Source organism: Cornus florida, unplaced genomic scaffold (assembly GCF_030987335.1).
Source record: "Cornus florida cultivar Cherokee Brave unplaced genomic scaffold, ASM3098733v1 CherokeeBrave_3.0.0_Hap2_Chr05, whole genome shotgun sequence".
NCBI classification, from domain to species: domain Eukaryota; kingdom Viridiplantae; phylum Streptophyta; class Magnoliopsida; order Cornales; family Cornaceae; genus Cornus; species Cornus florida.
This window is the reverse complement of record NW_026775575.1, coordinates 78,030,772-78,042,341: the sequence shown is the minus strand read 5'-3', so window position 1 is coordinate 78,042,341 and position 11,570 is coordinate 78,030,772. Positions and strand designations below refer to the sequence as shown.

The 11,570-nt window shown below is 36.8% G+C and overlaps 3 protein-coding genes across 4 annotated transcripts; 1 reads left to right on the top strand and 2 right to left on the bottom strand.

Annotated features, from left to right (window-relative positions):
* Positions 1 to 925: 925 nt before the first annotated feature.
* LOC132306980 (zinc finger protein BALDIBIS-like) lies at positions 926 to 4,323 on the top strand. Of its 2 annotated transcripts, XM_059804609.1 has the most exons (5): positions 926 to 1,451; positions 1,535 to 1,931; positions 2,474 to 3,739; positions 3,930 to 3,991; positions 4,169 to 4,323. In XM_059804609.1, exons 1-3 carry the CDS (start codon positions 1,319 to 1,321, stop codon positions 3,441 to 3,443), a joined length of 1,500 nt encoding a protein of 499 aa, XP_059660592.1. In that variant the 5' UTR covers positions 926 to 1,318; the 3' UTR covers positions 3,444 to 3,739; positions 3,930 to 3,991; positions 4,169 to 4,323. The 2 variants fall into 2 exon arrangements, with proteins under 2 accessions (XP_059660592.1, XP_059660591.1); XM_059804608.1 differs by having other exon boundaries at positions 2,474 to 3,991.
* Positions 4,324 to 6,016: 1,693 nt separating this feature from the next.
* Positions 6,017 to 7,117, bottom strand: LOC132310238 (fasciclin-like arabinogalactan protein 11). The gene has a single exon (XM_059808436.1). It carries the CDS (start codon positions 7,005 to 7,007, stop codon positions 6,252 to 6,254), a length of 756 nt encoding a protein of 251 aa, XP_059664419.1. The 5' UTR covers positions 7,008 to 7,117; the 3' UTR covers positions 6,017 to 6,251.
* A 1,169-nt stretch (positions 7,118 to 8,286) lies between these two features.
* On the bottom strand, positions 8,287 to 10,049 carry LOC132309519 (uncharacterized). Its single transcript, XM_059807822.1, has 2 exons — positions 9,602 to 10,049; positions 8,287 to 9,023 (listed from the first exon to the last, which is right to left on the bottom strand). The coding sequence occupies exons 1-2, from the start codon at positions 10,047 to 10,049 to the stop codon at positions 8,287 to 8,289; spliced, it is 1,185 nt and encodes a 394-aa protein (XP_059663805.1).
* Positions 10,050 to 11,570: the final 1,521 nt, after the last annotated feature.

Sequence of the window (11,570 nt, the reverse complement as noted above, 5' to 3'; positions counted from 1 at the left end):
TGAGTCATGAACTCGGAATAGATTCTCCGAACTCTCACCCACCACCATCTGTGTAGGGAATTTCTAGATAAACGAGTTAGAGAGAGAAAACATCTATCTATACATGTATACATATATAGAGAGAGGGAGAAAATAATATAATATGTGTGTGTATATATGTGTCTCGTGAGGTGCATGGTTGCGACATATCAAGCGGTACCAGTCATCTCTTGTCTTCGTTAAATTTGTATTCTATCAAATTTCATCGCACTGCAAAACACACATAGATAGTCAGATCAGTCTGATGAGATGAGTCCCACCACACTCACCTAATCCCCAGTCAGGACTTCACGGACCGAGTCCGTATACCTTTCTCTTTCTATGTCCCTCTCTCACTCTTTCTCTCTCTACATGCACGCTCCAAATATATATATCTATATAATTATATAATTATAGCACAATCATTTTTACCTGATGAATGGCTGTAAAGGCCATGCACTTTTATCTCTCTCACCCTTTTTTGATTAGATTTAGATCCTATCTTTCAACTTTTCATTTTCACTGTTTTTAATTATTTGACTTTTCTTAAATTAATTTATTCATATATATATAAATTATATATATACACCATGCATATGACTTCACAGTTTACGGTAAAATTGTTTTACTGTGACTTCTAATTGGAGGTTACGGATTTAAAATCGGAAATAACCTTTTCACGCGGAGAGAATGTTGCATTAACCACGGATTACTCACCCACTGCATTCTGAGCATATAGCAGCTTAATTATGGTAAGTTACAGTTTTACTATTAATTAGAGAGAGAAAGAATAGATATACATACATATTACATAGCTAGCCAGCAAGAGAGAGAGAGAGTGGTCCACCTGAGTCTTATGGCTGGCAGACTTTTTGAGAGAAGCCGTGTAAGATAAGGAGTAGAATATCTACATGACTTACAAACAGATGAGCATAGGAAGAGAGAGAGAGAGAGAGAGAGAGAGAGAGAAAGAGAGAGAGAGAGAGAGAGAGGAAATATTCTTTTGTAGTTTCTTGGTGTTTTCCTTCAAGATTCAAACAAAGCAGGAAGAAGGGTGAGATTTTAGGGACTTGGAAACAAGCTTTAATTTCTGGGGTTTCTTTGTTTTCTGGGGAAGTGTAGGGTAATCTAGGAGTTTTGTATGTTATCATCCATTTAAGCTTTTGTTTTTTACTTTGTTTTGGTTGGTACTGTCTCGTCTTCTCAGTTTTTATTCTTTTGGTTGAGCTAAGCTAGCTAGTTCAGGACACACACACACAAACACACCGGCCAAGTTACTTCCAATTCAATCACTTTCTTAATGATGTCTGATGATGGCCTTTCTTCAATCCCCTCCACAATCAGAGGGTTCATTCAGCAACCCAATCCAAACCCTAACCCTAACCCTAACCCTAATCCAATAAAGAGGAAGAGAAACCTACCAGGAACACCAGGCAAGTATACTTCATACCATTTTAATTTTAAGTTTTCACTATTATTTACATTTTTTAGTAATGGGTTTTTTTGTTTTGAACAGATCCAGATGCAGAAGTGATAGCTCTTTCACCAAAGTCTCTCATGGCGACGAATCGATTCCTGTGCGAAATTTGCAACAAGGGTTTCCAGAGAGACCAGAACTTGCAGCTACATCGACGAGGTCACAATCTGCCATGGAAGCTGAAGCAAAGAACCAACAAAGAGGTGAGAAAGAAGGTGTACATCTGCCCGGAGAAGAGCTGCGTGCACCACGACCCTTCCAGAGCCCTCGGTGACCTCACCGGAATAAAGAAGCATTTCAGCAGAAAACACGGTGAGAAGAAGTGGAAGTGCGAGAAATGTTCGAAACTCTATGCAGTTCAGTCAGACTGGAAGGCCCATAGCAAGATTTGTGGGACTAGAGAGTACAAATGTGAATGTGGAACAATCTTCTCCAGGTTCGATCTCTGTACCTTAAACCTTAAACACTATCCATATATCTCTCAATTTTGGTCTGTTTTGTTTGACATTCTTTGGTTTATATGATTAGTTTGTTGAAGGAATATATACCCATGTATAAGCTTCAAGTGTTTGCATTTGAATTTAATGCTATTGCAATAAAAGTAAAATTAATGGTAGGAAAAAAAAAATTACAGTATATATAAGTAATAGAGGCCCACTATATATAGAGGAGTATAGTAGAACACATTTATCGGATGAATTCATGTAGGATACACATGATGTCACATTTCCAATTTTGTCTTAATCACCTAAAAATGTCTCATAAAATATCATTTTTCTTTCACATTACTCAATGTAGATTTCACATGTGATTTCATCTTATCAATATCTACCGGATGGTATTCGAATTTTTTTTTTTAATATATATATATATATATATATATATATATATATGTGGGGTATAATTTTTCATTTTTCAGAATCATTTTCTCATTTTTAAATTAATATAGTTGAGTTGGGATTACTGTAAATCAAACAGGAAGGATAGCTTCATCACCCACAGGGCCTTTTGTGATGCTTTAGCTGAAGAAAATGCAAGGTTCACTTCATTTCCAACAAGCTTGAACTTCAGAAATGATCACTTGATTAGTGGGAGTACAATTAGTACTAACACTGATCCTCAAGCTGCAGCAAGAAATCCCCAATTTTCAGCAGTGTTTGGGCAGCAGAATGTGGATGGGCACAAGCCTAGGTTACCACTGTGGTTGGACCACACCAATTCTCATCTCGACAATATTGGGATGGCAAGTAATCCGAATAATTACCAAACATCTAGTTTGCCTGAATTGGTGCAAATGGCAACTACAAACATGTTTGGATTATCGTCACAACGGCTAAATAGAGGCCAAGAAGTAGCATCATACAACAATGCCAACAATCTCTCCTTATCGGCGTTGTCTGGGGGTTTGAAACTGGAAGAAGAGGACAGAAGTAATTTTTCAGAGACCATGGATACGTTGTATTACAATAACCAGAATCAGCAAGAAGCCCTGGCTCACATGTCCGCGACTGCATTGTTACAGAAAGCATCCCAAATTGGATGTACAAGGAGCAATTCAGCACTCTTGGGCACCAAGTTTGGTCTCATGAGCTCGTCTCTCTCGAGCCAGCCCGAGAACTTGAATGAATTAATGAATTCTATGTCTGCTTCAATACCAGACGCTAGTATTAATGAAAATGGGCTTGTGTTGGGTGATCACATGAAGTACTCAACATCATTAGTGGGTGACAATGCGAGGAATTTGGACCATATGGTGATGATGATGAGAAGCAATGGACAGCGAATCGAACCGAGTCGTGATGAAGCTGAAACAAGCATGACCAGAGATTTTCTTGGCGTGGGAGGTGGTGGCGGTCAACCAGGAAGGCCCTTGTTGCAGCAAGAGTTAGCCAAGTTTGCGTCGATGGGTTCCACCATGGACTTAAGCCAATACTACAATGGAAATTAATCAATGATATTTTTTTTAGTTGATACTCATACACATGCTTCCATCGAAACTCGAACTCCTTACTTCTCCTTGAAAAGTAGAAGCTCGGTACCACTAGGTCAGTGACCTGTTGGTAAAATTAATAAATGATATTCTCGGAGATGGTTTAGAGTTTTAGTTTGTTAATCCCTTGAACATTAGCTTATAATAGATGGTTCAATGGGAGGAGAGGAGAGCTGCATGTTGTAAGAGACATAGTAAAAAGCGACTTGGTACGCGTTCCTTTAGTAATATGCATCCATTATGTCCGTGTTAAGGTACTCTCTTTTGCTTATCCTATATTTTCAGGTTAAGAATAATTAAGGAAAATTATTTTTAGTCCGATCAATTAAAATAATTTGTTCGACCAATCACTTTTAATTATGTGAAACACAATAGTACCACCCCGGCAGCTGGATTAAAAATTTGAGGAAAGAAAAGAGTTGACTGATAACCGTACTGTAACAGGACCACTGCATGTGACAAATTTCTGAAGCTAAAAGGCATGAGCTCATTGGATTTTGAATAAGGTATGGTGTGATGTGGACTTCAACCTCTGCCAGTCTTCTTCTTCTTTTATTTAATTTTTTTTCTTTTATTATTATTAATATTATTATTTTCCCTCTCCAAGTCTTAATCACAGACATGCTGTAACGCATCGTTACAATGTGTGGCAAGGAGCTTGTACTGATCATTTATATTCACAGGTGTTGTGCACGAATTCGCACATGCACGATGCCCATGACTGTGATGTGCTCGGTGTATCAAGCACATAAAATATCTTTTGGAGACAAGAATGATGTGTTGTATTAGATCAACTCTTTGCTTTCATTGCACTGATTGGATTCCAAAAGTATATTAAGTTCAAAAAAATACTATCAAGAGCACTCTAAACGTATGTGGTCCTTTACGATATTATTCTCTAAGTTTATAGGAATGCGGTGCGTTGTACTGGATTGGGTAGCTTACAAATTTGTGAAATATTTGAGGCAGTGGGATCCGAAATATATTATAATTACAGGCTACTCTTATCTGAACTTGATTCATTAATGGAAGGTGCACCGTTACAGCCTTGAGTGAAAATATTCCACTGAGTTTTTTTTCCATTACTGCTCCTGATAAGGTTTTGTTTTGGGGGGATAAGGTCCTGTATAGACTGTATCCTTTCTTTTGCTGAATAAAGTCTCATTTTCCGATATATATACATATACACACACACAAAAACACATACTGTTTGCGTCAGTAAATCTGTCAATCAAATTTGATTCTCGGATTTACATGACTGCAGTCAATCAACCTATGATTCTTGTCATTTGTGTGGGAGTTGGGATGCAAGAAATATTTAATTTTGGCATAGTTGTCGGATTATCCGACTCTAGAACCGCAATTTTTATCATTTTAACTACTACTACTCTTGTGGTTTTATTTTCGGTACATCACTCTTGTGGTTCTCCTTACAATAATGTGTCTTGGTCCTTCTTACAATGATGTGTTTATCTTTCCAGGAAAATAAAGAAACTCTTGTGGTTGGTAAAATAGTCAAAATTCTTTCACATATATTATTTTTCATCATAAAGTAATTGTTAAGTCACACAATTCTTTTCAACAACTGCTCTCATGTTTCGAGCATTCTCGCTTTCACGTGTTTAACTCTCACACTAGGTACGCGTTCTTGCCCCAAATCTCACTCTTTGTAATTTAATTTTATTAATTTTGAGCTCCTACTGTCAAATTCGTTCTTACTCCCGTTTTATGTGACTTAGAGAACTAAGGCCTATTATTTCCAAAAAATAAAATTTATTTATATATTTACATTTTGATTTCATGATTCGTCAAATAATTTTTGACAAACTCAATGTTATAAATATGTCCACGACTTCAATCCAATACTTTGCATGTAATTCATAGACATAACCACAAGAAGCTATAAATATTTTGATTCAAGATTGGCGTTTTCTCTTCAATTTAATATTTTTCAATGATAGGTTTTGATTTTGTGAGCTTAGAACTTCCTATCAATCAAGAACTCTCAGAGAATAATAGTCTAATAGCAAAGCTTTCACCTCAGACGTTAAATATTGAGAGGTCGGATCCCTTAAATATTTCGCATTAATTAATAACCAAATTTGGGTGCGAATATCATGTAAGATTCTCATAAATATATTTATTAATCATTTTTTATTTTGAATAAATTTGAAAATTAAAAAATTATACAAATACTCTGCTTAGGTCAATTTTCAGAAAAACTCAATTATAAAAAGACATATTTTCTTATATTTCTGATCTAAAAATAGTTTTCTATTTTTTGAATTCTTTACAACTATTTTTAGTATTACAAGCCAAGTAAAATCGGCCTTACTCTTTCTAATCAGTGTATATTTCCTCAAAAATGTCATTCATAAATTTCTAAATGTTGAGCCCTATGATTTAGAACATCAGGAATCTCATAAAAATTCATTGAATTTCACTGATGCATAGCATTCTTGGCAGTTGGCAGAATACTAAAAAATCTCAAATTACACGAAGCTGGAATATAAAACAATCATATTAATAAATGGAAAAGAAAAAACATAATGGGCCTTGAAATTCAATCTTGACATTACTTGGCCCAAATTTACTCAAAATGCTCTTCCAGATATATATATATATATATAACCGACACTTGTACTCGGTCAAATTATTCAAAGCCCACTTTTGTTATCAATCACCACCGTCCAATCTGACTCAACAAAATCAGATAGACACCAGACCCCACTAGATAGTGCAATCTCCACCCTCTATTTTCTCCCACTAAAAAAACACAGCAACTCCAACTCCAATAGACACCAACATTCCATGCATGGTGAGACCGACTGCACCAGAGTCAGCCGCCGGTGAATCATCGTCCGATCCCGGAGTGTTACCGGCCGATGACTCCTTATTCTTTGAAGCTCCAGGTGCCAATGCCGGTGCCGGAGCTGTAGCCGCAGTAGCAAATATGCTCATGGGAAGAAGCACCTTGTCCACCTGATAAACAGCAAGCTGCATGTTGTCTGTAAAGACTCTTTTGCCCAGAGTGGCATTCACAATGCCGGTAGACACGTTGACTTGGGTGCCGGAGCTCGTCACGTTAAGCGGGAACTCACTGAAGCTACTGTTTCCAGCTTCTGTCCTCATTGGGTTGCTCGCAGTTTGGAATTCCAATGTAGTGTTGAAAAATGAAGGTATGATATGAAACTGCACCAACTGGACTTGCTGTTGATCAGTCAGGGAATTTATGGTACCGGATTTTAGGCTAGAAAACGCGTTATCGGTGGGTGCAAGGATAGTTAGGCCTTGGTCTGACTTCCTAATCTGGTTATTGATTCGATCACCCAATTGGGTAGTTTTTAGAAGCCTGATCAGGATGGAAAACCGCCCCGCTTTTTCGAGTACTTTGGTGATATTGGTAGGACCAGGTGGTGTGGGGGGCAAAGCCGGGGAGGCCGGAAGCTGAGCTAGGGTTGTGGTGGAGTGGAAGTAGAGGAGGAGCACGAGAGAGAGAGTGAAGAGAAGGTGGTTATTCATTTTGGTTAATTTCTAGTATTTTTAAAATTTGAGTATGGTGGTGGTGGAAATTGGGGTGTTTGGAAAGAGAGAAAATGGAGGGGCTTGTGAAGTGTGTGTGTGTGTGTGTGTGTGTGTGTGTGTATGTTGTGTTTGAGGGGAGTGAGAGAGGAGTTTTATGGAGGTGAAAATGATGTTAGCCTTGTTAGGTCATGAGTAGTCATTTTACTTAGAAATTCAATTAGCATCTAATTTCAAATGAAGGTTGGTGCAAAGGTTTGGTTTTTTGTAATGAGAACTAATTAGCATCTTTTCTTTTTGATTTATTTGAGAGAGACTTATTAAAAATAGAATCAATTAGAAAGAATGAGAGAGATTTATAACTAATAGTTTTGCTTTGGAAGGAAGGAAAATCAGAAGAGATCTTATTGAAGTGGTTGTGAGTACGTAAATTAAAGCAATGAAATTTCTGTACGTAATTGCTTTTTGCTTTTGTCTTTGAGTTAAAATTGGGTAAAGCTAACTTCTTAAGCAGTTTCCATAAGCAAATACTTTAATAGGTTATTAGCAGTTTCCATTGTAAATTAATAGGTATAGTTTTCACTTTGCGCCTGTGGAGATAGCTTAACTTCCAAATGAAGGAAGAAAAAAAAAAAAAATTTGTGTACAATAATGTAAATGCAAAATGGCCAAAAGCCTAAAAGAAAGGTAGAGAAAGGGCCAAAAGCCCAATATAACAAATTAAAAGAAAGATAGAACACAATAATATCATCATGTGATCACCCTTTGAATGGAATAGATATCGGTTGTGTCGGTTGCACAATGAGTTATATGTGTACAATATATGCATATACGTGTATAACACATACGACTCAAATAAGTCCGATGCACTGTCCTTTGAATAAACGTTTTTATAACTTCGACTCAAATGAGCGAGATGCACTCTCCTTTAAATGAACATTTTTGCAAGTTGCTACCCTTCTCTCTTGGATGGATTAAAGTCTAAATCATCATCAGATGCCCAAACCATCCTAATACATGTAATGAAGTAATTTGTTTTGCTCAATGCGTATTTTTGTTTTTTTAGGGGAGGAATGTGGGAGGAAAGGAAGGGCTGCAAAGCTCGGATTCAATGCTAAGAAACCATAAAAGATAATGACAGATTAATTTTAGTGGCCAAATTTTGGAGCCCTTATTAATATACATATAATTGATTAAAACACAAAGCTAAAGACCCAAAACAATTTGTCTTAAAAATACACTTAGAAACAATATTTATTTGTTTTTTGGTGGACAAGTATTAAAATTCAGATAGTCCTTGAACCGTATCAAACCCTGATTGTCTCTTGAACCTGCAAACGTTGCAGAGTGTTGAATAGAGTGATTGAGTTTGGTACTTGTCCTCCCCACCCATCATCGGCATCGGCACGCCGACTTTGACAGGGCTAACATAGCCAGGCCTGTAAGTCTTCCCCAGAACTCCCTCCACAAGATCAGACAGATTTGAGAACTTAAACTGTGTCTCCAAGTGAGCAAAAGCATCATCGCTTGGCAACTGATAGTTGTGAACCCTATTCTCTTCTGCTCCTATTGGCCTCACCTTCACATACATTTCCACCAAACCACTCACTGTCACCCTCACACTGTTGGCATCTTCAGTTCTCTCCACAACCACCTCTCTCTCTCCACTGTTAAGCCTCCATTCAGCCTCTCCTTCGGTGGGTATGGTGATGGCCTCGCCGTCCCACTTCACGATGAGAGCATCGACATTGTTGTCCCAATGAGAGACTCTGTTGGCTGCAAGGACTAGGGTGTGTGTTTCAAACATGACTGAGAGGGCTTGCACCCATGTGTAGTCTCTAGTCCTTCCGTTTGGCCGGGTTCCGATGAAGTGGGCGTTGATCTGAAGGTTGTCATCTGAGACAATGGCAAAGTCAGCTCCCTTTGCTCCATGGAAGTAGAACATTACACCGTCACCGCCAACAAACCGAGGATCGTAACATAGAGATCCATAGCCATTACAGTTGGGTTTTCTCCCTGTAAAATAAATTACATACATCCACTTAGAAGTTGGAGTTGGGAATAGAGAGAACATCTAGATAATATATTATACCTGTTTTTCAGAAAATAATTTTCAAGAATTCAGTAAAAATCTGTTTTCAAATAATTATAAAAGACAGTTTTATGAAAATAGTCGGATTTTTTAACTGAGTATTCATAATTTTGATGTTTGGTTCAATTTTTGGACAACCTTTTTTTATTCTAAAAATTGAAAAATAGAAAACTATTCAAAAATATGTTGGTTGATGGTTTCTGATTAGTGCTTTCTAAAACTCTTCTGTTCTCAGAAAATTGTCTTTTCATTATAATTCTATTATAAGGGGTTTTTAAATGACAAATCAAGCAGACAACAGTTTTCTAAATCTTAGTTCTTAAAAAATAGGAAATTGTTCTCCAAAGCAAACATGAATTTAAAGTTCTTAAAAATTGTTTGGAGATAAATAAACATGACATCTTTCACTTGCAGTGGGATTATATATATATATATATATGGTGTCTTCTAGAAGATCATTTGTTGTTTAGAAAAATAGTAGTGGGTTAGCATATGGACTTACACTTGCAGGTGGTTTCACATCTGCTACTACAATCAACGAAACATCCCTTCTTTTTCTTGTTCTTCTTGGGCTTCCTTTGGGGGCATTCAGCCGGACAAGTGAGAGTCTTCTCACATACCCCTTTGTTTTTGCAGGGAGCTTCTTCCTGTTTGACAGCGCCGCCATTGCTGCCGTTACCATTGTTGTTGCCGTTGTTGTTTCCGTTGTTGTTGTTGCCATTATTGTTGCCTCCATTGTTGTTGTTGTTTCCGTTGGGGTTGTTGTTGTTGCCATTGTTGTTTCCATGGTTGTTGTTGCCATTGTTGTTGCCACCGTTGTTGTTGCCATTGTTGTTGCCGTTGTTGTTGTTGCCATTGTTGTTGCCTTGGCCTCGAACAATGGCAACTTCCATGGAGATGAATATAAGAAGGAAAGCCAGCACAATGCATGACTTTCTGATCCTCTCCATCTCTATGCAACTCTCTATGATTTCTTTCTCCTTTTCTTGATTTGCTAGTAGAAGTATGAAGGAAACATATGGATACAATGGGGGTTGAAAGAGTGCCTTTATATAAGAGTATTAAGGGCTAGGTTTTTGCGTGTGTGTGTGTGTGTGTGTGTCTTTGGGCAGTGAGTTTGACTAACAGTAGGTCTATAAATATATAAATTCTTTAATATGCTTTTCTGATCTTTAAGCAACTTAGAGAATAGAGATTAAATTTGCAAATAAGGTTTTGAATTCCATAATGTACAATTCGTGGAAATGTGTCAAACAAAGTCTTTCATCATACAACTTGTGACTATTTAAAATTTAAAGCTGGAAAGGACTAGCTAGCATGAATATTAAATGGGTTGATTTTTTTTTTTTTTTTTCATTAGAATTTTAAATGGAATGGAGAAACAGACTAGTTTTCTTTTTACTTCTTACTGATTTGATTTCTTTTGTTATACTCAACGTGTTTTTTTTTTACTAGCTAGCTTGCAATTGCAAAATGGTTCTTCAAATTATGTAGATCATGGTCTTTGCATAGAGTATATTATGTCTAATTAAATTAATTACACTAACCTTTTTTAAAAGTTTGGATAAATTACACATAAATAGATCGTTCAACGTTTATTATTTTAATGACTTGATGAGTGTAAAATGCCCCTCTTTTCATAGAAGAGGAGCAAGATTTTTATACAAGGGAATGGCAAAATTGTCACTTTATAAAATTGAATAATTATTTAAGGACCGCGAATTTGGTAGTTAGCTAATTTAATTGATTTATGTGAGTGTAGTGGTAGGTCCCACCATATGATATCACCATAACGTCATGCAGGGACAGACCCAGAAAATAAGGTAAAAGGGGTAACTGTCGAATTCGGTCCCTAAATCACTACTCTATAAAATTTGGTCCATAAGTCTGTCGGAAAGAAAACACTAGGGTTATCATTGAGCACAAGCACCAAATCTTAAGGATGGTCAAGGTAATAAACATTAAACGATCTACCCATTTGTAATTTGTCCAAACTTCAGGAGAGGTCGGTGTAATTTACCCAATAAATTATAGAAATTTTATTTTGAATTAGTAACTGAAATGGGGTTTGATCAAAAAGTTAAGTAAACTGCTTCTTTGTTAAGTAAGATTATACTTAGCTAGATAGACTCAAAGTTTAACGTATCAAAATGGACAAATATAAAAGTGCATTGTTTTGATAAGCAAGTCACCAGCATTTTAATAAAAGTGGTAGGCTCAACTTGCAATACAAAAGCCAGAAATGGAGCCACATGGACAATTGGCTATGAAGCTTACGGGCCCTACAATCATGGATTTTAGCAACCATTGACGATACATTGATTCCATGTTATAATATATGTGTATAAGCTCCATCAATACTCGCAATCGTTTGTGTTACGCAGCCTCTAATTAAGTGATTATGAACTTTATTATGCCTTGGATTTCATGTCCTTGGATCAAATTTTGTGGCTAGTTAGATTCCCAAACCA

Excerpts from the sequence above, each read along its gene's own strand:
- LOC132306980 (XM_059804609.1), top strand. The coding sequence starts at position 1,319 with ATGATGTCTGATGATGGCCTTTCTTCAATCCCCTCCACAATCAGAGGG. Across the intron at positions 1,452-1,534 it reads AAACCTACCAGGAACACCAG|ATCCAGATGCAGAAGTGATA; the intron begins GCAAGTATACTT and ends TGTTTTGAACAG. Across the intron at positions 1,932-2,473 it reads TGTGGAACAATCTTCTCCAG|GAAGGATAGCTTCATCACCC; the intron begins GTTCGATCTCTG and ends TAAATCAAACAG.
- LOC132309519 (XM_059807822.1), bottom strand. The coding sequence starts at position 10,049 with ATGGAGAGGATCAGAAAGTCATGCATTGTGCTGGCTTTCCTTCTTATA. Across the intron at positions 9,024-9,601 it reads ATGTGAAACCACCTGCAAGT|GGAGAAAACCCAACTGTAAT; the intron begins GTAAGTCCATAT and ends TTTATTTTACAG.
- LOC132310238 (XM_059808436.1), bottom strand. The coding sequence starts at position 7,007 with ATGAATAACCACCTTCTCTTCACTCTCTCTCTCGTGCTCCTCCTCTAC.